The 27,338-nt window shown below is 36.7% G+C and overlaps 1 protein-coding gene across 8 annotated transcripts in view; it reads left to right on the forward strand.

Annotated features, from left to right (window-relative positions):
- Nucleotides 1-25,703, forward strand: part of LOC109047719 (SH3 and PX domain-containing protein 2A) — a 91,751-nt gene extending 66,048 nt beyond the window's left edge. For 3 of the 8 annotated variants that reach the window (XM_042717437.1, XM_042717439.1, XM_042717443.1), the window contains 8 exons: nt 8,339-8,452; nt 10,155-10,238; nt 14,738-14,855; nt 15,203-15,582; nt 15,845-15,859; nt 16,672-16,721; nt 16,815-16,934; nt 17,362-25,703. In XM_042717437.1, the coding sequence (XP_042573371.1) occupies nt 8,339-8,452; nt 10,155-10,238; nt 14,738-14,855; nt 15,203-15,582; nt 15,845-15,859; nt 16,672-16,721; nt 16,815-16,934; nt 17,362-19,317 (2,837 nt within the window). In that variant the 3' untranslated portion in view covers nt 19,318-25,703. The remainder of the gene's footprint in view (nt 1-8,338; nt 8,453-10,154; nt 10,239-14,737; nt 14,856-15,202; nt 15,583-15,844; nt 15,860-16,671; nt 16,722-16,814; nt 16,935-17,361) is intronic. The other 5 variants (XM_042717441.1, XM_042717442.1, XM_042717438.1 and 2 more) reach the window with 3 other exon arrangements.
- Nucleotides 25,704-27,338: the final 1,635 nt, after the last annotated feature.

Genomic DNA, 27,338 nt, shown 5'->3' on the forward strand with positions numbered 1-27,338 from the left:
AGAGCATTTAAAAAACTAAAAATATTAATCAAGTTTTTTTTTTGTGATTAAAGAACAAATAAGCAACCCAGCCCAGGTGACAAAAAGTAACACAAAAGTAACACAAAGCATTAATTTCCATAAAAAGTAACTAATGCAATTACTTTTTTTGGAGTAATGCAATATCATAATGCATTACTTTGAAAAGTCACTTTCCCCAACACTGTTCATCATCTGTAAAAAAGGTGATTCTGAAAGTGATTCCACTATTATTTTTTTGAAACCTTATAGTTATCATTTGTGGTGTGACTGGCCTTTCTTTTTACTGTAGATCACTGGTTTATTTGTTTAAGCAGAGTACAGATTTTCAGGCACAATGAATTATACTAGTTGATTCTCACAACTGGAAAAGTCCTTTAATCACAGAAGATTTAGAGACATCCAGGCCTAAGATTCTTGCTCAGAATGTGCTTGTCCTTGAGAAAGAAACACTTGGCTTCCTCTGCGCTGGTTAAACTCCAGCTGTTTTACAGTGCAGGCAAAAGCGTGACAACTTCACTTGGGTTGGGAAGAGATGAACCACGCAAGGCTTCAGGATTAATGAGCTTCAGAAACAGAAGCAGAGAGTGTCTGGGAGAAAAGAATGGAATCTAAACACAGACTCGTTTAAAGGAGTAGCTCAAGAAAGTCAGTCATACATGTTTGAGCTGTTATGAAGGTGAACACAGAATTGTTATTCTTGAGTGAATTATTCCTTTAAATCAACCTAAAGTAGCCTAGGCCCAAATCCTGGAGTGAACTGTCTGTCCTCCTTTGACTCCAGAATTCCTCGAATGTTCAAAGCACTTGTTGAAACTGAAGATGAGCTGCAGCAGCTTGATATCTCAGCACTAGAAGGCCATCCTCCAAAATCCAATCTCTTCAGCAGGCTTCCATATTTTTGTGCCATAGTATTAAATGACTACCCTGGTGTATCTGTCAGAGGCAGCATATTTATTACCCTTGGATATCATTCAAACCAACTTTTTAATGTGGCTGAAATTGCGTTTATAAGAAGCGATTGGCAGAAGTCGGGCTGCTCTGGCTTCCCTCTAGGTCATGGAGAGGGAACGATGGAAAAATCCCCCTTGTCCTTAGTTCCATAATAGGCTAATGGATCCTGCAGGGCCTCAGAGTCTTACAGAGCGGTTACAGTGTCACGCATCTCAAACCAATACCAGCAAAATGCATTTAGAAGTTTTCGTTGAATGTCTGTAATATAGATAACAGTCAAAGCAAACAAGACTTTTTAGGTCAGCGCACTGTTTTTCTCATTATTTTATGGAACAAGGATGCTTTTTAACAAATTCTCCAAATAAATTTGATAGTGGAATAGTCAATGGCGTTTACTACCACTGATTTTAAACCTGGCATGCCACATTTTTGACATGGCAAGTTACATTTTGGTGTGTTTTTCACACAATGCTATTGTATGGTTTTAGAAGACATGGAATGTGGCTGTATTTTCTATTTTTACAGTACTTTAATGATTCTTTTTTGAAGCTACTGTGAATAGTCATCTTAAAAAAAGACGTTGCTCCCATCTCAAATTTTTTGGTCAAATCAGGCCTTAAAACATTGTAATGTATAATTTAAAGTTAGTTAATACAGCCTTGCATTGAAGAAGTAGTCTCTTTGAATTGCAAAAATGTCCTGATATTTTCTGCAGTTGCGAAGTTTGATGTTTTGATGCTAGTTTCGATAGTTCCAATGGTTCTGATATGGTCATCAAATTTTTATTTATGAATTACTGTTAAAAAGTTTGGGGTCAGTAAGATGTTTTTTTTTTTTTTTTTTTTTTTTTTAGCAAGGATGTATTTAACTGATCAAAAGTGACAGTAAAATAATTAAAAATGTTACAGAAGTTCTGTTCATGAGAACTTTCTAATCATCAAAGAATCAGTTACAAAATATCAGTTACTGTAAACTGTATTACTGTAATTCTGATCAAATAAAGCTTCATAAACATCTTACTGACCTCAAACTTGTGAATGGTAGTGTAAATTCTTAAATTTAGTAAGTTTTTAGTGATTATTCTAAAGAAACATTTCTTGTTCCAGTCAGTATTTAAGCATGTTTACATTTTTTAAGCTCATTTGGTTCTTCCCAAGGCTGCTGTGTGCTTCCTGAACAATGCTCTACTATGAAAATTGCTCTGTGCCATCAATATCGTGAGGTTCCCTCCCATCCTCTCGCCTCTCTCTCCCCTGGGTCCATTCATTCAGCTGGTAACCCCCGCTTACTGAAACAGAATCAATAGAGAGCTGCTCACGGTCTCGGGTAGACTAGTTTATCTTGGCCTTGCTCCCATTGGAGATCCGGTCCGTAGAGAGCCACGCTGAACCTGGACCAAAGGCTTCAAACCTGCATGTAGCTCTGAGGGCGTCTGAAAGGATCTTTATAAACCTGGTGCTACAACTCTCAGGGGTCTCTATTGTTTAATCGATTAAGGTCACTGAGATAATAGTCTTGATAGTAAGAAGACCACAGAGCTGATATAGCTTTAAACATTTTGAAAATTGACTTATCAGTACATTTATTTATTTATTATATCAGTATCCAGCCGTTCACCCAAAAAAAAAAATGGTAATTTACTCACCCTTTAACATGTATTCTTCTTCTTCTTGTCTTCTGCACAACACAAAAGAAGTTTTTCCATATAATGAAAGTCAATGGGGTCCAAAACATTGTTGGAGTTTTTAGTTAATTAATTGTATTTTTCATGTTTACATAAACAAAACTGAAATCATTCTGATTCTGTTATCATTTCCTCATCCTTGTGACGTTTTCAAACCTGTATGCACTCATATTCAAATGTTGCGCTTCTATTTTTCCTTTTTTTGTCATGTGTGTGTTTTTGATTTTGATTGATATTGTTTGTTCCTCAAAATCTCCATCGTTCTCTCACTGATTTCTTTTCTGAACCGTACTTGCCAGCTTCCTCAAAAACATCACTCTCTGTTCTATGAACCGGTCCAGGAAAACAAATCTAGGAAAGAAATAACATGTTTATGCTGATCTAAGACCAGCTGTTTCGGAAAAAAAAAAAATCAACCACTGGAGCTCTTGAAATAAAAACCACAAGAGTGATCTCAGATCAGTGTGCATGAGCGACCGACATCATCAGCCTTTGAAGTTCAGACCAAAGAGAGCCCCTCCGCCGCCTCGGCTTTGTCAGATTACAAAAAACCCATTCTGGTCCTAAGCCCAAAACTTGATACTCCAGCTTTTCAGGAAAGAACTTGAGTGTGACCGAATCTAGGCCAGACTCTCTGCTGGCATGGATTTTAGAAAACGTCAGCTGAAATATCCTTCCAGTGATTTCAACCTGAGCTCTGTTAGATTAGGAATCAGACAAATGACTTTTTATTGTAGGCAGTTATATTGATAGATAATACGGTGGTAAAAACGAGTCGGACAGTGATTCTTTTTGACATTCCAAATGTGTATGTCAAATAAAAGCATTTTATTATTAATGAAAGATAAATGCTCTGCTCTTTTTTTTCCGCCTTGCTGTCTACTGCTGTTCCTAATCATAATGGAGGTGATCGTGAGTGATTCCAACACTACACTACTGTTCAAAAGTTTAGGTTCAGTAAGTTTTTTTAGTGCTTTTGAAAAAATCTGTTATACTCACTGAGTCTGCATTTATTTTAATTATTGAGCTAATAAATATTATGATTATGTGAAATATGATCGCAGTTTAAAATAACTTCTCTTTTTCAGTATATTTTAAAATGTAATTTATTCCTGTGATGGCGAAGCAGAATTCAGTAAGTGTATTTAGAAGCCTAAAAAAGACAACTTATTTTTTTTGTGAGAAAATTTCTTTCTCTCTCTCTTCTGTCAAGAATGATTGCAGGCCAGAGTGTGAAGTTAATAAAAGCAATGTGTTCCATTTGGACCCCCCCCCCCCCTCACTTCTGGACCTATTTTAAGCATTCTTCTCTCTCTCTCTCTCTCTCTCTCTCTCTCTGTAACTCATCTACAACAACATTCACTTATATGGTAATACAGTAAATACAGTAATATAGGAATGTTTTCATACATTGTTTTCATTTTTGTTTGCTACTTCAGCTCCAAGATAAGAAAGTGAAAGGCTCATGTATTTCTGCTTGTCTGGTGTTTTTTCTCCTTCTTGCTGGTGTGTATGGAGGGAATGTGTGGTGAAAATTTCAGCTTTGAAGTTCAGGCCAAACATCTGTTCACTCTCTTTTGTCTTTGTCTTTTTCATTCAGCTGTTCTCAGTTCTCGCCTTTACTTTCCTCTCATTCATTTCAGTTCATTTCACCGTATTTTTTATTTTTGGATCATCAGAGCTAAACATCAAAACTATATCTCATCTGAGCTCAAATCAAAAAGTGTCATTCAGCAGGATATGACCAAATATTGAAGACTAGGGGGGACGAAATGTCTGAAACCCATTAATGTTGGGATTGTTGGCGTTTATGGCCTTGCCTGTGGGCATTATGACATCATAATCAAGCCTTCGTTTTTAGGCCTTTAGTGTATTACAGTATATGTTGCTGTCTTTACTGAAATACGTTCAAATTAAAGCTAAACAAAATAATCAAAAACAGCTGAGTGTGTGAAAAATGAGTAAAAGTGAGCTGAGTTAACTGAACAGCTGTAGCAAAGCTGTTTTTATATCTTTAGTGCATGCATTTTTTTTTTGCTTGTTTTCTTTTTGAATGCTTATTAGTTTCCTTTTTTCTGTGCATTATTCATTGTTTGTCTGTTCTTTCTTTCTTTCATAACTTCTTTCATTCATTTGTGATGCAAAGGAAATTTGCATATATTATGATCGTTTTTAAACTGGCCTACAATTGGTTTTGCTGACATGTTGAATTGCTCAAACACAAGCATTGTTTTGATAATAGTATATATACACACAAATATCAGGTGAAATAATCAATTTTTAGTTGCACTGAACCCTTTTGTCATGTTATTATTCCTTCCATTGACCACAAAAGGACATATTTTGAATAATGTTCACATTGCTCTAGTCTATTCAGTAGCCTACAACAACAGTGAATGTGCACAACATGATCTCATTGGTTGAACCAGTAGTTCACAATTTGAATTGCACAAGAATTTTGATAGAAAACAGAATTTTAACACCAAAACCAAATCTTATCTTACCGTGTACATAAACAAAAGCTCACATGACCTACTACCATGTGTATCAGAACAAAGTTCATGGCACACACATGCAGCTTTCAGAAGAAACATTTCTCAGAAGCAGATACACACGTTTTATTAGTCTGTTTTGCAGGAACACCATCTTTCTCAGAAAAGCCTGGATCTTTTGCTTTGAAGAGCAAGCCCACCTGTATCTCAGCAGAACGTCTTCTGTTGTCTGTTTTTGTGTGAGATGATCGTAACGTCCTGAACCACTGAGGAATTCAGAGGAGTACATCGTTCACAGAAGCATTCCTGCTGTCTGTCTTGCGCTCTGCGTGTCTTTTGTTTTGGTGAAAGAATTTGTTTCTGCTCTGTTAAGCAAGAGTTTAGCTTTGAAATTTGGCAGGCATAACACATAGTATCAATCTGAGCTCCCAGTTGAACTCAGATCAGAGGAACTGAGTCAGTATTCATTATTTCTTGATTAGAGGTCCAGTATTTAAAAGTTTTTTTTTTTTGTCTTCTTAGATGTATACAGACACCTAATGGTGTGGATCTTACATCAAGCTAGACATAAGACTACAGTCTTCATCTTACAGTATGTGTGTAAACATAATTTTAAACAAATTTCTTAAAAGTACTATTAATTTTTTTAGGTTTTAATGAAAATGCACTTCAGAGGTTGTACTGAAGCCTGATAAAACCCACCTATAGCAAATACGCAATAGATAAACAAACACAAGCCAAATCCAATGAAAAGCATCTTTGTGATGGCTAAACTGCGTGCAACCCTTGCCATTTTGCATTTTGTTTGAATTGACCCTCTGTGCTTGCCGTAGACGGTTCCTGGTGTGCACAAACAGGGAGACAGTATCTTATTCAAAGAGGGTCAGTCAGGCAGGGTGGTCACAGCCTTATCTCAGCTCTCTCACAAATTCATTAGCAAATTCAAAATACTCGTGTGTGTGCATGCATTTGTGAGAGAGATTTGCTGTGTCAGGGTGGTATAGATGTCAGTGTGGTCTATTTGGCTCAAATGTATCTTATGATTTCTGTTTGTAATTACTGTTCTGATCTGTTGGCACACTAGTTTGTTTTCGTCTCTCTGTGTATGACTTCCAACTACTGGCATCAGAATTCAGTTTTAAAAATGAGAGTCAGTGTTTCTTCAAAAGTTTGGGGTCTGTGAGTTTAAAAAAAAAATGTTTTCTAAAGGAGTCTCTCCTTTGATTGTTTGATCAAAAACACAGTTGAAACAGAAATATTGTGAAATACTAATAGTTTAAAGTAACTGTTTTCTATTTGAATATATTTTAAAATATAATTTATTCCTATCATGGCAAAGCAGAATTTTCAGCATCGTTACTCCAGTCTTTAGTGTCACATGAACCTTCAGAAATCATTCTAATAAGTTCATTTGCTGCTCAAAAAACACTTCTTTTTAACATTGTTGAAAACAGTTCTGCCTCAAAATTCAAGATTATTTGTTGAATAGAATGTTTATTTGAACGGAAAATCTTGTAAATGTCTCTCACTTTTGATTAATTTAATGCATGCTTGTTGAATAAAAGTTTTAATTTCTGTAAAAAAAAAAAAAAAAAAGTACTGACGAGACTAGTTTAAGTTTGCCTTTCAATTGAGATTTGAGGCCCGTTTTTTAAATAAATGAGCAAAAAAGTCCCCTACACTGAATTTGGATGTTGTTTTGTTTTCAGTATTATAAAAGGCTATACCAAAGTTGAAATCTTTATCTTGTGGTCTTGAGACCACATAAACATGGTCTGGGTCTGGGTCTCAACTTGAGTTTTGGTATGGATATAGATCTTGGTTTATGGTCACAGACAAGACCAGAGTCTATTTCCAACACACTGAACATGATAATTATGTCCACCACAGGTCGGTGCGGCATTTTCACCATTGCAAAGGATATACAAGAATTCCATGACTGTAAACGGTTACAAAGCCATTGTACAAAGTATGGTTTGAAAGGAAAGATGCAGTAAATTCTCATTTCAGATGATGAACTGAATATGGGGCCTTGGTCTTGAAGGGTACATATTGCAATATATATATATTGATGAACTGAATATGGGGCCTTGGTCTTGAAGGGTACATATTGCAATATATATATATATACAGTATATGCAGGTATTTTTACATGTTTGATGTGTGTGATGTGGGTGAATACATGTATTCTGGAGTTTACGGTATTGTGACGTCATTACTGGCCCAAGTGGGAGTTTAGAACATTTGGTGTTAATCACTTAGCATCCTGTCAAAAGACCTGCTTCTGTATTATTATGATGTCAGAGCTGGATTATCGCTGACTGATGACATCACACTGTTATGAACAGCTTGCCAGTAATACTTTGTTACCTTGGCAACAGGCTCGTTCAGAAGGATCTGGTTTTCAGCTGGAGAACCGTTTTGAATTTTCATCCATTGGCGTTCACTTATGTTGGCTTCACATTTTTATGCAAGTGTGCCAAATATATGATTTTAATTCCATAACGCAAATGATTTACCCAAATGACCTTTTCATGAAGGTTGTATGGGTCTCTCTTGGTATATCACTTTTTGCTTCTTTGTTTTTAAAGCTGTTTAGAATCATCTTTGAGTAATAGTGGAAATGTGTAAAAACATCATAATCCACATCTCAGAAACAAATCACAATGCTGACACTACATTTAACAAATTCAGCACTTATTCAGACACATCAAGGAGGAAACGAAAGACATAAATTTAATCGATGAAGTTTTTTTGGCCCAAAACACGCAAGCACACGAATATTAACTCATAAAACATGTCAGACACATCCAGCCTTCCTCGTGTTTGACTGTGCATACAAATAAAACCATGTCCACCCGCTTTGATATTTATGATAGTGTCAGGTCTAATTGATCCCAAATGTTACACAGTAAGTGCACAGAATTCATAAACACATCGCCTGAAACTAAATAACACCAGAGAGTGTGTTTGTGAGCATGACTGGAGCCAAAACATTGCTTTCCATCAGATTAGTGAAAACCAAATGTTTGTGCATTAGTGTTTGTTTGCAAAGCATTCTGTAAATATAGTCTTTCTGTCCGGGTGGTTAAAACAGGATCATTTCATCATATGCGGGCTCAGTATTTGACATTGTATTAGGTCAAAAATAATATTTTATGTTTTTTTTTTTCTTCTGTTGTGTCTGTAGGCTGGTGGTTTGTCAGCACAGCTGAAGAACAAGGCTGGGTTCCTGCCACGTACCTGGACTCTCAGAGCGGCACCAGAGATGATCTGGACTTGGGAACATCTAGATCTGGAGAAGGTAGGACACACTAAATATACTCTATACATCTGCACAAACATTCTTATACCCCAAGAAGGCTTGATCAACACCAGTATACAGTGATTTGCTTCACATTTATTGAACAATCAATACCCAATCTTGGAGGATAAATTCTGTATCCCAAATTTTCCTTGAGCAACTTCCACTTGATTATGAGAAGGAGTGAAGGCTTTGGGACTGTGAGAGATCATCAATTGCAGAAGGAGAAATTAAGGAAAGAATGAAGGCTCTCTCGCTCCTTCATGAAAGTGTTGCTATTATTTCTTTGAATCTACTTAATCTACGTAATAAACAACTTCTCTAAGAGGTTGCACTAGTACATTGGTTTTATTTCATAGCATGTCATAACTGAACACCACATTGAATCTGGGTGCTTCTTCAACTATAAGAACTTTTGGCCCTGTGGACATTTAGACAGAAATCTAAATTAATTAGTTTATTTGCTAATAGTTTTTTTCACCCAAAAGTATTTATTTGTTTAATGAAAATCCCCACCACATTTCTACCACATTCTAAGTTACGTTGTATTTATTAGCGTTATGTGGTTGAAATGACAGTGGTTTCAAACATTTCTGTCATAGTCCATAGTTTACAAAAGTAAACAAGATTTTCACATTTGTGCTCAAAAACGAATGTGAGTTTGCGGTTGGTTGTGGAGGGACAGGGTTTAAGAAAATTACATTTGGATTGGAGATGTCTGGCATACGTCACCAGAGAGAGAGTTTTCTGACTTGGAAGATTGACAATTTGATTAAACACTACAATGTCTAAATAAATCAACCAAATCAAATAAAAATGAAAAGTATACATGGATGAATCATTCATCATAAGATCCATAACATGTATTTGCAAAAGAAATATGGTGGATTTTCATTTCATGTCAACTTTAATAAAAATCAACTCCTGGAACATAAATTGACTGAATTTGAAGAAACACCCATTTATCTCACTGCAATGTAACACACATTAAGAATCGTATCGTTATAAATATGTCTTCCTCTACTGTCCAAACTTCAATCATCTGCTGCCATCAGCATTTCCTGGGTTGAGTTTCCTGTTTAAGCCAACCACATTTTTAGCTGCGTCTTGAAATTTATGCAGCTGAAAGACTCGATGTGTAAGATAAGGAGTCGTCAGGCCGGAGATAAAGCTTTTGCTACTATCTTTGTCTAGGATGGATCGATACATCCTCACACATGCACACAATTTATTGATCCCTGAGGAGATTTACCTTCCCATATGGCCACTACGGCTTGATTTCTGGATGCAGCTGCAGTTTTTTTGAAGCTGAACTTTATTTGAACTAGACTGTCTTTAGTTCGACTTTTCTTTGGTGCTGAATCTATGAGTTGAGTTGATGAGTGGTAAAGCCTCTGTTAAATATATTAAGTTTCCATTCTGTAAACACAATAAAAATTTTAAACACCATAAATTTTTCAGACTTTACCATCCCACCGTATAACGTGCGCCACTAAAATCTAATAACACATGTATTAATCCAAGTCCTCCTTTGCTTTGCCATCATTGTTAAAGCCAAGAACCCTCCTAACCAATCACAAAACTCTTTTCTTTCATGTAATAATGTCTTCATTACACTAATACCAGTGTTCCTCTTGAGTTGTTTATGTTGAGTTTGTCATGTCTCTGTTCTTTTTCTGCTGTCCTCATTCATCCGTGTCAGTTACTAAGAGACGTAAGGCTCATCTGAAGAGGCTCGACCGGAGATGGACACTAGGGGGAATAGTCAACCGCCAACAGAGTCGAGGTGAACACACATGCAATCACGCATGCCTGCATAGACTGATCACATGCAAGCACTCACCTGTGTGACCAATCTGTATGGTGCGTTTGTGTGTTTGTGCTGTGTTACACAGTGATTAGCTTAAAAATCCACACAAACACACTCTTTAGAAACCTAAACTCTCTTTCTGGATCCAACTTCTGGATCATGCTGGGTGGCCTGTTTCATATGCAAGCCATAATAAAATCTTTATTATACTTTGCTTGCTTTATGTCTCTGCGTGTGTTTATATGTGTATGAATTCAAAATAAGTTTGTTATTAGATGAAGAAAACAGTTTTAAAATAAAGCAGAGAAGTTATTTTTAAGATGTTTGAACAATGGGGACCAATGTTGTTTTGGACTCCTTTTGACTTCCACTGAATGGGCAAAAACATTCTTTAAAATTAAATCCTTCTTTTGTTGGTGTTCTGCCAGAGATAGAATGCCATTTAGTCAGATCTGGCATCCTGCAGTTTGGATACATGTCAAATAATTGAATGTAAACAGTGCATAAACTCTAAACTCGAGGTAGAGGATGAGTTGAATCATGCATGAGGTTTGACCTTTCAAAATCACAGTGTTTGATTCTAAACACCCAGACCTCAAATAAGGATTAATGTCTAGACCTTTGCTGGAAATGTGTGTTTGTATGGTCATGAGTCTCCTTGGAGATCTTTCATTTCATGTTGAGTCATAAGAAGAATGGACCTCCAAGCTTTAGAGTTGTAATTTCCACAGTTTTCCATTTGTGTAGCGTTGGAGTATTCTAACATACCATGGACACCATGAAAACGCCTCTAAGTAGAGCATGCTGGATCTGGAATTGGTGGAAGAACATGCTAAGAGCTTTTCCATGCTTTATTGGCAGGTGGATGAATAATAACCTGTCTGGGACTAGGTGAATATCTACCGACACTAATAAGATATGAAATCCCAGGTTTTATGGGATGAGTCTGTTCAAATAGCTGTTCTTCAGAAACCACCACTGATATTTTGGATGAAATCGGGTTAAAATTTTACATGGACTGTTTTTCTCTTCTCTTTTGATAGGGACTTGTGTAGATTTGGAAAAAAAATCTGGTTTCAGATTCAATGTGACACTGTTACAGTAACTCTGTGGCTACCTTTCCCTCATTATTTCTTCCTTACTTTGTTCTGCATCATTGGAACAGTTGTTGGAAACTCACAGTGGAAAGTATAGAAGTAGGTCATTGGCTCGCTGTATGTGACTGCATTTAATCCTGATTTTTTTTTTACTGTATACATACTGAGTCAGAGAGCACCATGGATGATCTGTAGACAAAGAGCAGCCAGTGGTTTCAGAGGGAACTTTTCTCCATAAACGCAAATTGCAACCTTCAAAACAGGTCAGGGGTAGTGAGTGTTTCAGAGTAGATTAAAAAAAAAAAAAAAACTTGTCTTTTGTAAAGCACTGGTTTCAAAACTCATATTTTGTAGAGCCTCAGTTACAACTAAGCAAGTTCTTACAAAATACATTTGATTTTAGATGAAAATTCTATTGTTAACTCACCCTTATGCGCCAAACCAGTATAATTTCATTTTTGATTTTTAGGTATTATGCTTCCATATTCCACAGAAAGAGATGTTAGGCAATATTGCTCTTTTCCATAAAGTGAATGGGGACCAGGAGCTGTAAAATTCCAGAAATAACAAAAATACACCATAAAACACCACAGAAGTCATGATGTTGAATATTTTACGAGTGGATAATGATTTAAAGGGCTAAAAGGTTCAAGATTGCACGTCGAAGACTGACATGGAAAAGAAGCAATTGTTGAATAAAATCATTTGCACAGAAAAAGTATTCTTGTAGCTTCACAAAATTAAGGTTGAACTACTGATGTCACATGGACTATTTTAATGATGTCCTTCTTACCTTTCTGGGCCCTGAATGTGGTAGTTGTATCGCTGTCAATTGGAGGATCAGAAAGCTTTTGGATTTCATCAAAAATATCTTAATTTTTGTTATGGAGATGAATGAAAGTCTTACTGGTTTGGAACGACATTAGGGTGAGTAATTGACAGAATTTTAATTTTTGGGTGAACTATCCCTTTAAACTTCTGTATTTTACTCATACAAAGTTATATGTCCTTAGTACACTCAGAATTAGTCTCAGCCTCAGACGTCATGCCCACGGACTGTTGGCTAAACATCTGATGCATGTGGGATAAAAAAAATGGAAACACTTCAGAAGTGTCGAAGTCGTCATCTGATTGGTTGAATTCTACAGGATTTCCGGGAGACGTGTGTGTCCCGTTCTTTAACGTTCCACCTGGAAACAAAGATACCGTGGCACCAAACCCCCTCACGAAAGAAGAAAGCCTTAGTGTTTACAACTGTGACGACGAGCGCTTAATAGGATCAGCTAAACGCTGTATGTGAAATATTTAAAGTTTAGAATCTTTAAAATATGTCTGAGAGTTTTACACATCAGTCTTTTATTGTGGCGACATTTCCACGCCTCGAAACGTGATGAACGAACTGTGACGAACATGTCGGTCAAATTGCCTCATGGCCTCAATGCCTTGGCAAATGAAAGCTGCCATGAATTCCAGACCTTCAATCTGAAGGTCTGGCTAGGCGAGACTAACTCAGAATATACAGTAGCATAAAATGCTGCATGGTCCTTTTTGTCATTCTTGGAGCTTGACAAAACATGGTCACATTCAATCAGCAACATCAGCATTCTCCTAAGCTTCTCCTTTTCTGTTTTATGAGTGTAGAATTCAGCAGTGGGAACAGCTCAGATTCAGACAGAGCCTGCTAGATCCAGTAAAGCATTTGGTTAGCTTGTATGACTTGTTTAAGCAAGCAAGATTCAGAAAGATCAGTGTGATAGTTAGAATGATCTGTCCACAATATCTCTCTCTCTCTCTCTCTCTCTCTCTCTCTCTCAACTCGTTTGTACATACAGCAGTGGTTTTTAGGTCACAGAGGCTGAGGGAGAAAATTCCTTGCAAAAGTGCATGCAAAACTGAAGTAATGTGTTCTGGACCCACCTGACTTTTTCCACCATCCAGAACAGTCCTCTGTGAAAATACTGCTGACTGGTGGAAAAAGTGCATGTCTTTTTTTTAGGCTCTTGCATTTTTACCCTGACATTTCTCACTCCTGTTGGTCTTTATCAATCCACACTATGACTTTCTTCTGTGGAACTTGAAAGGAGATGCCTGTGCTCAAGTTTAGTGTTGGTTGTAGGTCAGAAATTCAGGATGAGATCAGCACTGGGTAGTTTTTTCTCTGTTGTATATTCAATTATCAGATTTCCCAGCTTGTCTGCTGGTGGGAAAGCATTAAGTGTGAGAGTGACTGCCCTGACCTCATGTCATCTGTTGTTGGCAGACTAAGTTATTCACTGCTCAGAAAAACTAGATATACTAGACATTCATCTCTTTTTGTAGTTGTTTATCTATTTCAAAAATTCTCCCACTACTAATATAACTTTTATCAGCACTATTTCTATTTCTCTTTTGCGGTTTCACTAAATCTAAATTTATAGCATTGCTCTGAACAGACTGTAAGCTTTAGTCATAAAGGAAAAAGAGTTTGATATGTAGATGTTAAACATAGTTATGTTGTATGTAAACAATACTGAATGATGATTTATGTGAGCTTTTTTGGGAAGGGAAATGCTTTATAGGATCTCAGGAGGGTTCAATACAAAATTGAAGTATTTCTCTTACTGGGTGAATCCAACTAAACCTGTCCAGATCATATTTCAACACAAGGTAAAAATAAATATTAAAGACTTATATTACACTTAAAGAAAATGATGTCCAGTTTTAGAACCATAAAATGTTCATCCATGTGTTTTGGAGGGGGCATGACTTTGGAGAGTGATTTGCAGGGAGGGTGGTATCTTATGCATTCAAAGCTAGCTTGCTATTGCTAGCCTCTCTGAAATTGCCTGTACCCTACCTTTAATATATGGGGTAGGGAAATGTCCAGAAGCATTGCAGTAATTGTATTTTGGGATGAATTTTGGAAGAGAATTGTCATGATAATGTCACAGTGAAAAAAGACTTTATATTACTAAAAAGGTTCACATTTTCTAATGCAAAGCATACATTTTTTTTTCTTTTGACTTCTGATTGATTGACCCTACTAGGTATTTTCTATGGAGGCTTACCATTATTATTGTGTCTTGGGCTGTGTTGCTCTAGTTACTTTAGCCCACTGTCTCCTGGAGGATTTGTTAGGGTTAATATTAATGACGGATTGTGAGATGATTGTGTTATTGTACCTGTGGTGAAGGGTGAGTGTTGGAAGGGTCTTACTGCAAACATTGTGGTTTTACTTCTGCTCTGTTTTCCTAAAGAAAGTCCTAAAATTTGTAGGTTTGAAAGTTAGCATTTGAATCCATTTGTCGACCTCCTTTCAGACCGCAGAAAAGGCATATGCCCAAGTACAGAATAAAAAAAAATCCTTTCTCATTCTTTTTCCCTTATCTGTCTTTTTAGAGGAGAAATATGTCACTGTCCAGCCATATAACAGTCAGGGAAAAGATGAGATCGGGTTCGAGAAAGGAGTAACCGTGGAGGTCATCCAGAAGAACCTGGAGGGATGGTGGTACATCAGGTAATCAATCTGGTCCTCATACTTTAAGGTGATGTTTAAGATGTGATTTTTTTTTTTCAATTCCCTCATTGCAATATGATTTACATGTTTTACATGACGTACATATACAAGTTGTGTGAGCCTATACATCAGTTACATCAGTGTGTATGTTACATCAGTTTTACATAAGGCGAGATAATGTGTCCATAAAGAGCACTACAACTTCATCTTACTTAAAACATTATGCTGACATCTAGTGGTCAGTATGAGAATGGTAAATTCATGGAGTTATACAATTCATTGGTATTTATTTAATTATTTATTATTTCCATGTCTGGAAAGATAATACTGCTACTAATGTGTTGCAGGTATCAGGGTAAAGAGGGCTGGGCCCCAGCCTCATACCTGAAGAAACTGAAAGATGACCTTTCCCCAAGGAAGAAGACTCTGACAGGCCCTGTTGAGATCATCGGAAACATAATGGAGATCAGTAACCTCCTCAACAAGAAGGCTGTAAGCGAGAAGGACATTCAAACTGATGGAGAGGCCACCAGCCCCGAGCGCCACATCTCCAAAAGTGAAATCAGTTTACCTATCTCATATGCCCCAGAGGCTGGAGTGGCACCCACAGTGGTCACTGGTTTGGGAATGAACTCTGGATCTAGTGCTGCCCTACAAGAGAACAAGAGCAGGGCAGAGCCGGGGTCACCTGCTATAGCCCGGGTGGCACCACACAGAGTTGAAATAGGTGAGTAAAGAGTTAAGACATGTTTAACTAAATATATACAGCATTCACATGTTCAGAATGTTAGAAAAAATATTTATATATACACACAAAACTTGAAGTATTTATTCACTTCAAAGAAAGTTTCTGACAATTATAATTAAATTGTATATTATTTTCTAATAAAAATATATAGCTATAATATTATCTTATTTTTCCTATATAATTGTACAATTATAATTTTATATAATAATTATGTTTATTTTCCTGTTATTTTTGCACATAGGATTTGATGCCATAGGTAACATTTCTTTTTGGTAAACAGATGTTTCCTAACATTTTGTCCGGGTGTTGTGTACCTTGATAGTGACACATTCACTGTCTCTGTTGCTCAACATTCAGCCTGTCAACTGCTATTTGTTTGTTCTTGTGCTTACTTATTTGTCTAATGCCAAATGTACACTATACAACAGAAAAAAAGAAAAAAAAATCCCATAGTGCTGTACTGCTCACATTACATGACTTTCATTCTTTTAAATCTTTTTTGTTGTGGATGGTACGATGAACAGACTACTATTTCACCTTAACAGGTTCTTAACAGACGGCATACAGTATATTCCCCTAAAATCCTGGTGTTGGTTAAAACTTGCAGTGACTGATGTGCTGTATGCATGGCACTTTGTGCTAAAAAACAAAAAAGACGAAACATGAAATTTAAAGAGGCAATGTTCGTTTTAAGCTTCTAATTTTTTTTTTTATTGTTTTCTCATTGGCTATTGCTATCATTATTCTCAGTCATAACCAGGCCATTGCATTTCTCACACTACAATATTTGTTTTACAATATTTTTAATATGCTTGATGTGAACGCATGCTTGAGTGTGGTGGAACATGTCTCTAAACTTCTCTCTCTTAATGAGGATTACTGATGGCACTGTAATCCAGTTTGGCTCCAATTTGACCTTTTTTTTTTTTAAGTTAATAAAATTTTGTTTTGGAGGAAAGGAATGCTGAATATCCTAATTTCCAAGTTCTAAATTTGATTAAGCTACAGTAATATTTGCTGCCTTGACCTGAGAGACAGTTCCTAAAATGTTTTGTATTCACCTGGCAGGATCTCCAAACCTCAGGCAGAAACCTCCTCCTCGAAGAGATACAAATCTGGTAAGCAGACCAAAATCTTTTATTGATATTTTGAATTCATAGAGAGCAGCATTTACTTATTAGACAGTACTGTCTTTTTCTTCAATACTCAAGGCATTCCAGTTGCCCAAACCTCCAGAGGCCCCTACTGTGGAAGCGGAGTACTACACCATAGCAGAGTTTCAATCCAGTATCTCAGATGGCATCAGCTTCCGTGGAGGACAAAAGGCTGATGTAAGGCAGATAAATTCTTATTATAAAATGTGATTATTTTAATTTGCAAAAACTAAATAGGAACATCTTTTGACTAATGAGAATATTAAAAAGTATAAATAAACTGTATATATATATATATATATATATATATAAATTAAATTATATATATATATATATATATATATATATATATATATATATATAAATTTAAACCTTAATATAAACAAATTTTCAGGATTGAAAATTAAAAATTACTATTTCTGAAGAGAAATATTTAGGATTATTTAAGGGTTTTATGCACACTTTAATAATGCAAACAAATTTGTGACATTCATTGTAAGATAAGCATATTAATTAGTGGTCATTAGTGACGTTTGAAACCCACTGTATAATAAATATATGCCATATAATTGTATTAAGTAAACATGTAATATGTGGTCTTCAGGTCATTGAGAAGAATTCTAGTGGTTGGTGGTACGTCCAGATCGGGAATATGGAGGGATGGGCACCCTGCTCCTTTATCGATAAACGCAAGAAGCCCAACCTGAGCCGGCGAACCAGCACACTTACTCGCCCTAAAGTTCCACCACCTGCTCCACCAGTCAAGAAACCAGACTCAGAGGAATCCCCTTCTCTGGCTGGCTCTGCCCCCAAAGCTCCAGAATCTCCCACTCAGCGTGTCTATGAGGAGCCGGAATATGATGTTCCCGCCATTGGTTTTGACTCTGATCTGGACAGTAATCCTCCAAAACAAAAAATAAATAATTCCCCAAAACCAGAGCCCCGTAAGTTTGAAATTAAAAGCAACCCAGCAGCTGCCGAAAGAATTGCACAGGCTGGCAAAGCATCGCCTTTACTAAAAGTGATGACCTCCCCCTTGAGGAAAAGAAACTCATTGGAGAAATTGGAGCATGTCAATAAGGAGGAAGTCATTTATGAAAATGAAGGCTTTAGGTTCTCCTCCGATGACTTTGCCAGTGGTTGCGATTCGGATACCCCAAGGAGTCTCACACTGGGTCGTAAACCCTTCGGGTCCTCCTCTGGAGGAGGGAAGCCCCTCCGGAAAGTAACGCCAGATCTAAGCCGGAGTCACTCTCTTGGCCGTGCTGAGAGACACAGCCCCAAGTCATCATCAGACGAATCAGGACGCAATCCCAAAAGAGAGCCTGTCATGCGAAAAGATGTGGAGATCCGGGTTGGTCAAAGTCCCTTAGCCAGGCCCAAACCAGTGGTGCGACCCAAACCTCTGCTTACAAAATCAGAGCCACAAAGTCCTGAAAGAATGGACATCAGCAGCCTACGCCGGCAGCTTCGGCCCACCGGAAGTCTTCGTCAAGGCCCCATCCGTGCAGTACGTGGTGGTGAAGATTCCGAGACTGCTTCTGTTGTGTCCTCTGAGGATTCCATCTCCTCAAGAAGTACCTCCGATCTCTCCAGCGTCTATTCCAAAGGTAGCCGAGGTGGGGAATCTGACCATGAAAATGTGCTCTACAGGACCACAGATGCCTACGAACGGACCCAAGAGTCAGAGGTCAGCTTCCCAGCTGGTGTAGAGGTTGAGGTACTGGAGAAGCAGGAAAGTGGATGGTGGTATGTCCGTTGGGGCAATGATGAGGGATGGGCACCTACTTTCTACTTCGAGCCAGTCAAGCATACCCAAAATGTCACTGTACAAGAATCCCGTGATGGCCCTCTTGTTGATCTTGGTAGCACCAACAAGTCCAACAGCCTCGAGAAAAATGAGCAGCGTGTTCAGGCCCTTAACAACCTAAACCAGCAGAACCTGAGGAGTATGAGCAACCCTAGTCCACCAATCCCATCCAAACCACCGGGGGGGTTTAGCAAACCAACCGCAATGCTGAACGGTTCAGGCGTACGGATGAGGAACGGTGTCCGTCAAGCAGCAGTGCGACCACAGTCAGTGTATGTATCTCCACCACAGCCTCTGAAGGACACCAACATCCACACAGGGTCTTTGAGAAGAAATGAATCACTGGGTGCAGGCGACCAATTGAGGTCCACAGGCGGTGTAAGGCGAAACTCCTCCTTCACTGCCGTTCGACCACAGGCGGTAACTGATGTACGGGTCAGGTCTGGGACCACCATTACAGCACCCGCCGGAAGTTCAAGCCCCTTGATTGGCCAGAGGAATGGAATTCCAATCTCAACAGTAAGACCCAAGCCCATCGAGAAGACACATCTCATTCACAACAACCTTCGAGAGGTTTACCTATCTATCGCTGACTACCGTGGCGATGAAGAGACCATGGGTTTCTCTGAGGGCACTAGTCTTGAAGTTTTGGAGAAGAATCCAAATGGATGGTGGTACTGCCAGGTTCTCGATGGCTTACAGGGACGTAAAGGCTGGGTACCATCTAACTACCTGGAGAGAAAAAAGTAACTCCCCAAAAATGTTTTAAACATGCACAATTGTAAACAAAATGTAAAAAGACGAACTGACTGAAGGACTTTTGGTTTGAAACGAGAGGGACAGAGCCTTTTAGAAAGGAGTTTACATTAAAACTAGAGTAATGCAGGTGAATGTTTAGCAAAATACCTGCCGTAACTTTATGCCAAATGGGTGCCTTCGTACATCTTTCACTGAATGTTAAGAGGAATTGGTCAAATACCAGTGAAGCAACGAAAATACCAAACTTCAACTTAGTGCCATAGGCCTACAAGTACAGAAAGCAACAAACTTATTTTTTGTTACAACAAATACCAGTGAGAAAGATCATTTCAGCATAGGTGCATAACCAAAAGTGCAAATCCAATCTTAAGCACTTGTAAACAAGAAATTCCTGTTTAAAAATTTTTGAACAAATAACCAACGTCAAATGTTATCTTAGCATTGAGAGCGCTCAAAGAAACAAAGCATAACTTTGATTGTCGTTTTTTAAAAACTATCCTTTTTTTAAATAGTTTTGTGTTGATGTTTGTGTTATATCTTCCTTAGAGATGTATTTCTGCTTTCTTGTAACATCCTAACACGTCAAAACAGTTCACTGAGTCACATCCTGTCCTGATTAGTTGCAAGTTATTGTTTAAGTCTCTTTTGTCTTCCCCATTCTTTAAACATGCACAGGCCAAAATGAATAAAACATTTTAAAGGAAAATAGTCTGTGAAAGCTACATGCATAGATCACCTCATACCCACTTAATTATTGGGTTTAGTTTACAATGTACATCTGTTTATATTAGGAGGGTAGACAGCTTGAGAGGACAGGACTTTAGATATTGCTGCTCTTTGTGTGCTAAATCTGTTCATTCAAGAAATCAGGACTGGAAAATCTTTTGTTTTGTTCAACATTTTATCCCAGGGAAGTAGTGACAGAACATTGAGCCCAAAATGTGATCAAACCAAAGAAGAATTACAGACACATTTGCTAGTTTGTTTTAGAGTTAGTATTTATTTTGTGGCTACAAATAAATACAGTGTATTCAGCAAAACCTAAACGAGGTTTCAGAACTGAGAACAAAGTATATTTAATTATTATATCTGGAAGCACTTGATTTTTTTTTTTTACCCAAAGAAAAGCACATTAATATGCAAGGATAATTTTTACGTTACGATATTGCTGGGCAGTATTGAATCTGAAGTTAGACAATAAGCAGTTTAAACTACTATCACAGTGTTTTATTTTCGACAAAGATATTAAAATAAATTCATGAACTTTATCTTAGTCCATAGTCCAATCTCTAATTCTCTTCTCTTTAGATGTCTGAACTCAGAATGATTACTTCCCCCTTATTCAGTCAAATAATATTCACTAACAGCATCAAACAATTGATGTTCAAGACTGCTGAAATATTTTTCTAATGAACAGTGTGAACTCTTAAATGAGTTTAACACTACTTTTATTTGATTTAGTTTTCTGCTGGACAGTATTTTAGTGTTAAACAGTTAAAACGTTAATTACCTGCTAGATTGCAGTTATATTCTATTAAGCAGAAAATTGTTTATTATGTCTTGTTTGTTCATTGCTGTGTGATCACACATGGACAATAATGATGAATGAAGTTGTTCATTTGTTGTGAATCAATGCATTTTAGCTTTTTCTTGAATGCACTGGTTTAAAGATGCAGTGTACTTCATCAGCATTTAATTTATTTTTCGTAGTATTTATACTTAATTTTTTTTTTCTTTAAATGTTTTTTAATTCTGTCTTGAGAAGATGCCATTTTATTGTCATTTGTCCATCTCTTTTAAAACTTGAAATTCTTGGTAGGTCTGTAGTAATTGGCTACTGCTATATTCTGATTTTGTTTTTTTTTCCCTACCAAGATTTTTTTTTTCTCTTATGTAGGCCTCTGTTAATTAGGAAGATGAATAATGTCTCCTACTGTCTTAAAACTGGAAGCAGATTTTTAAAACAATTCTTATGAACATTTTTTTCATTATGTGGACATGCTTTCACATAATTTTTTAAATCAGAAATGCATTTTCAACCAAGCTGATTGCTGCACCTTTAGCAACTATGGACACTTCCTTTCTCGTTATTGATCCACATATAATGCCAGATTATTAAAAAAAAGAAAAAAAGTTTTTATTTCATTGTAACATCATCCTATCACTCCCAGATTTTTTTTTTTTTAAATTGACATTCAAAAAAAAAAAAAAAAAAAAAAAATCTGAATAATAATCAGTCAATCCTAATTAAAAGCCAGCAGTAAAATGGGAATGATCAAATGACATAACGTTTTATAATAAAACAGCAGGGCTCTGTAGTTATATAGTATATGTGGATCCCTAATTGTGACTGGACCAAATTTGATTTGAATGTTTCATTTAAATGTTATCATTTAAAAAAACAAAACAAAACAAACAAACAAAAAAACGCAATAATGGGATTTTAAAGTTGTAATTTGGGTGATTTTGTTTTTAACTTTTAAATTTGAAAATGAAAATCAAGCCATTGCACTCTCAATTGCAACTCTCTTTTTGACGATGGCATTATAGAAATGTGTCGATTCACTACAGCGCAGCGCTTGTGATGGATGTTGCTAAGCTCCATTAACACTTTGCTTTTTCTTCATTTGCGCCAATACAATTTACAAGGGAACTGTTGTGTGTCAAACTAGTTCTTATATTACTTGTGTATCTGCTAGCTTTGTATTATGTGTTCTTTATTTATTTAAAATTTAATGCTTTTTTTTCAGGAACAGTATTGTATTTTACTGTTTTTTTTTTTCTTCTTCTTTCTCCTGTTCACTTTTGACATTACTCAGATGGAATGAGGAAATGTGCAATACAAAAACAGGCATCTCACCAGTCAAGAACCATAGCATTGGAGAAATATTTGTTTTTACTTAAAATTCTGATAATTTTATGTCAAATAATGCCTGGTTTTGTTCCATAGTTTTTTTTTTTAATCCTCCAAGTCAAAATATATCAATGTGTGTTCAAATACAGTATGCTATGCTGAATGTTAAAATGCCCTGATAGATGAACACCTTCAGTCTGCCAGCCAACCATGACTTGATTTCTGTATTCATACTTTTTACCTACTGAACCACATCTTGCTTTAAGGGGTTCAGTGACCTCACAGACCCATGGTGAATCAGTATGGAAATAATAGGGAAGCATGGGCATATCTAATTCTCTGAGGCATTTGACAGATCAGCCTGTCAAATTACAAATTTGAGATGCTGGGGCAAATCCATCAGCAGCTACTGTATATAAGCACCGCACCACACACTGCCAACTTCTCTACATCCACCCCCTACATTCCACTGTTACCATGGCAAACTCTATCCTAAATCCCAATCGACTTACATACTGTATCACTGACAGATTTCTTTATCTGATCTGTTTGGTCTACTAACAAGTTAATTTTTAGCTTTAGGTTTATTCTCAAAATCCAGGTTTAACTTTCCACACCTTAAAACAGTGTGGGCTGCATATATTCGCTTCTCTTCCTGTTTGATTTCATTATGTGAGCTTACAACGCCATTGAATTGGAATGCTTTTACTGAGAGCATGAACATAAGAACAGAGATTTTCACTTTGGTTGAAAATGAGGAGGGTTATGAGTGACTGTCTTTGAGTTTCTGGTCAAGAAAAGCCTTTTATGAGAATTGAAATGTCTTTACCTTTCCTTGTTAAAAATGGCCCTCTCAGATGTAGGTTTGCTATAGTTTCTTGCTTAATGCTGTTTTCTTTTCTCTTTTCCTTTTGTATTATCACATTTAAATATTAAGATTTTATGTTGGAAGAATGTATAGGATATATTTGAATGTTCCAGGTTCTGTGACATGGTGTTGAAAATGATTTTAACCAAACAAATCTCTTGAGAAAATGTAACTATTTCATGAGTTACAGTGATTTTGTATGAATTTGTACAATGTCATTAGGAAAGAAACATGAAGTTCCACCTTCATCAATTTGAAGATCCATGAATTTGTATGATGCGATTCATACAGAAACTTACGATTTTAAGAAAAGAAAGTTAGCAAGAAGGTCCACTTTCATGTATTCTAAAGTCAGTGAATTTGTATGACATGATTTGTACGGAAACAGATGGTTTGTAGAAAAAAGTTAGTATGAAGGTCCAACTTCATGAATTCAAAGGTCAATGAATTTGTACGATCTTCATGTGGATGATTCATATAGAAAAGTTATCATGAATGTTCACAAATTTGTACATTGTAATTTGTACAGAAACTTACGATTTTTAGGAAAAATTAAACATCAAATCTCCATCTTTAGGAATTCAAAGGTCCGTGAATTTGTATGTTATTCATACGGAAACATACTTTTTTTTGGCTAAATCTTAGCATGAAGGTCCACCTTCGTGATTTCAATGGTCCATGTGTTTGTACAAGACACTTAGTATTGAACCTGGAACATCCCTTAAGCTCCTGAATTGAAATAGAAGAACGTTACTTTATGAAAATAAGATTGTGAGTGTATTTTTCCTGTTTGTTTGGTGTATTCTGGTGGTTTGTGTACGGGAGTTTTTAAACGGTGGAAAGTGAAGGTGAACAGAGGGAATGTTTGTTTATATGTTTGGTTAGAAGAGAATGCAGTCAGGTAAGGTTAGACATGATTAAACCGCTCTAATGGACTTGAAGAAGTGTTCCCCGTGGAAATAAAAGCAAGTCTTTTTACGATAATTAGCACTTCAGAGAAGCTTCCCGCTAGCAGCAGCTCATTATGATGTCACAGTGGCACTGCACTGTCATAACAGCACTAGTGAGGTGCGGTGTTCTTGAAACACACTAGTTATTTCTGTTGGAAAACTGACTGCAACTTAATTCAAGCGATCGAGCAGCCTTGTCTCCAAGGCCATTGTTTCTCAAAACAAGCCTTAGTGCTTGAGTACACATGCTGAGGTTTAGAAACTTGCAAACGGATATCCACCCGAGCTCGCCGCTGCTGCAAACCTCTTTATAACAATTAAAAAGTTGCTGACAGAATGTGTAAAAGAATAGGACCGCTCGTCTCCAGCTCACCCACCGTGGTGTCAGGAGTACAAGCGCGATGTGAAATCACATTACCCGAGTGCTCGGTTAATTACAGATGCTTGAGAAGAGCGCCGTGAATACAAATGTCACACTGATTGTGGATGTCGAGCTGCCGGGGGCTCAGATCAGATGCCGAGATAGATTGATCGTGTCTCTAATGGCTCACAGCATGTCGAGATGTATTAACATCATCAAGAGGAATCATTTGAGCTTCCTGCGTCAGCGAATGGCTTGATTTACTGAGGCATCTAAATGTCGTGTTGGTGTACAACAAAAGTTGAAAGAATGTACGTGATCGATTGCATCAGATGTCATTTACAGGGCTTGGAAAACCAATTGTGAGTTTCAAGCCTGGAAAAGTCATGGATGAAAACATTTATTTGCTGAAATGCTTGGTTGCTGGAAAATTCATGGAAATTAATTTTTCTAAACTTACAGGAAGTACCCTGTGACTAGTTATATTTCTCCGAAAACATTTGATACATTTTATCATTAATTTGACTAATATTTCATGTGACCTTACCTGGATTTGAAGGAAGTAGGCCTGTTTTAAGCATGGATTACGGTGGAGAGAGTTGTATGTGTGCTAGCTGTGATGTATGAAGTGCTTGAAAGGAGTTTGGTAGGTTTGATTTATCTTTTTCTGTGTTAATCTGCATTTTTGATCAGATGCATCAGTGTTTGGTGTGAGGCGGCAGGGTGTGTTTATGTGTTCACTTTGATGCGAACAAGTGCAAAAAGGGAACATGCTGCGGCGGTCTAATCTCTTGCTGTTTTCTGTCCCTGTCTCTGCTTGGCTGTCTGCACTAATTACCGTTCTTCTCCTCTTAATTAACAGTCACGAAAAAACAGCACGTGGGGCCAGTGACATCTTGCTTAAAAGAATGTTTTGATGAGCATCACTCTGAAATGTACATTTATTGAGGTTTGCTTTCATCACGCATCCACTTAACAGACTGCTTATAAGGGTTCTTATTCATTTATTTTTTTCTAAATGTGATCTTCTACATGTATAGCACGTATTCTTGGACAGACTTTGGACTATTTCAAAAAAGACTTTTTAATCAAAGTACTCCTCAAATGATTTTTCAAACAAAGTTGAATTCTCAGACAGGAAGTGAAAATGCCTACAATAAATAATATGCCACAATGTTTCTCTGTTACAGAACATTGGATGTAAGGAATGTTTGGCTAGATATTTGCAAAACCCTCTTGTCATAAGGTATATTTAAAAGTGTACTCTTGGACATATTGAGAAAAGGCCTTGCATTGATATTATTCAGCGCTCAGCCAAATCTACATTTTGTATGCATTTCTTTTAAAGCTCTAAAGGTCTAAGCTTCAGTTTTAATTTTCAGCATTTTGTTTTTTTTTTTACTTTACGTTTTGTTTTTGTACCTTTTTATGTTTTTCATTGTATCTTGCATTGTCCTAAAGGAAAACACAATAAAATGTATCCTCCTTGTTCTTATATCTCACTGTCATGCTTTGCTCTACATTTAGCAGAGAACATTCATCTTTCATAGATTTATATGTAGAGATTTAGGAGTCAGGTGTTAGACAGTCAAGGATTTAGGTATCATGTCTCTAAATCCAACAACACCATTTGTCTTTTTCGTTTGAACATGATAGAGCAATGATAGTTCACAAAAATAAAAATAAAATCATGTATTATTTGAAATAGCATATTAACATAGGCCTACTGCTCTTACTATTTCTGCAGTATGTAGTATGTATACTTTAAACAAAAATATGCACATTTCTATTGGCATGGCATGGATTACCCTAATGACATTTGCAAAACTGTAATAGCATTGTGGAGTACAATATCCCACAATGCAGTGCTACAACGACTGTCTTTCCTTTTCCAGTGAGAAGTAATGGAGTAAAATTCCAGTGATAGTTAACCGTTTGTTTTGACTTATTTAACTGAACTGCCAAGATGTTTGGATAAAATGAAATCAGAAACACAAACTAACCAAATTCATTTCTAAGATGAAAACTAGACAGCACTCACATACAGTACGTGATGAGGCCATGTAACAATGATTTAGCATAGTATAGTACAGTCTAAAGGTTATGCTCAGCTAGCATAAAGGCTAGCATGCTCAGTACGTGATATACCTCTTGTTTATTAAGATATATGCGGTCCTTCTCAAAAAACTTATATATAGGCTACTTAGCTTTTGTAAACATATACTGAAATATTTTATATACCCAGGCATAGGTATTTATATATTGTTTACTTGGATTTTTTATGCATATAGTATTAATAAGGTATATATATTTAGTGTATTTTGCTTTTGTATGAGTGTGGTGTTGTGATGATATATTTTAGGCCAGTGATGATATATTTTATGTTGGTACCACTGTGTTTTATCAAGGGCAGGGGTCAATGCAGCTAGCTATCAGAAGATTTTGGAGCAGAGTGTTTTTCAGCACGACCTGTCACCTGCTCAAAGATAGAATGTGGGATATTGTGAAGAGAAAGCTGCAGAACACTCTGAATAGCACCTGGGCCTCCTTGAAGGCTGATTACAACGCCGCATTGAAGCCGTCATGTCTGGCAAAATGCATTCCCTACCAAGTTATGAGTGACTGAACATATTATTTTTGGACTAGCGAAAAGAGTTCTGGCGCTCTATAATTATTTTAGGCCAAGTGAAAGTTAGAATCATCACTGGTTTATTTCTTTTTTGCAAATGCAGAAAGTTTAATTAAGCTCTATAACTAGCAAAAGTTTACTATTCTTTTAAGTTTTGATCCTCATGATAACACAACTAATTTAGAAGCCTATACAATTGGCAGAAGTAAAAAGCTAAACATATGCTACAAACGATGGTTGCACGACTTCAACATTTACTACTTCCAGCAACTCTTTTACTCTTATTTCAAGAACATTTTCCCTGAAAGTTTAAATTAGAATTTGGTTTGCAAGAGTGCAGAAATAAACTG

The sequence above is a fragment of the Cyprinus carpio genome, chromosome B1 (genome assembly GCF_018340385.1).
Source record: "Cyprinus carpio isolate SPL01 chromosome B1, ASM1834038v1, whole genome shotgun sequence".
In the NCBI taxonomy this organism is placed as follows: domain Eukaryota; kingdom Metazoa; phylum Chordata; class Actinopteri; order Cypriniformes; family Cyprinidae; genus Cyprinus; species Cyprinus carpio.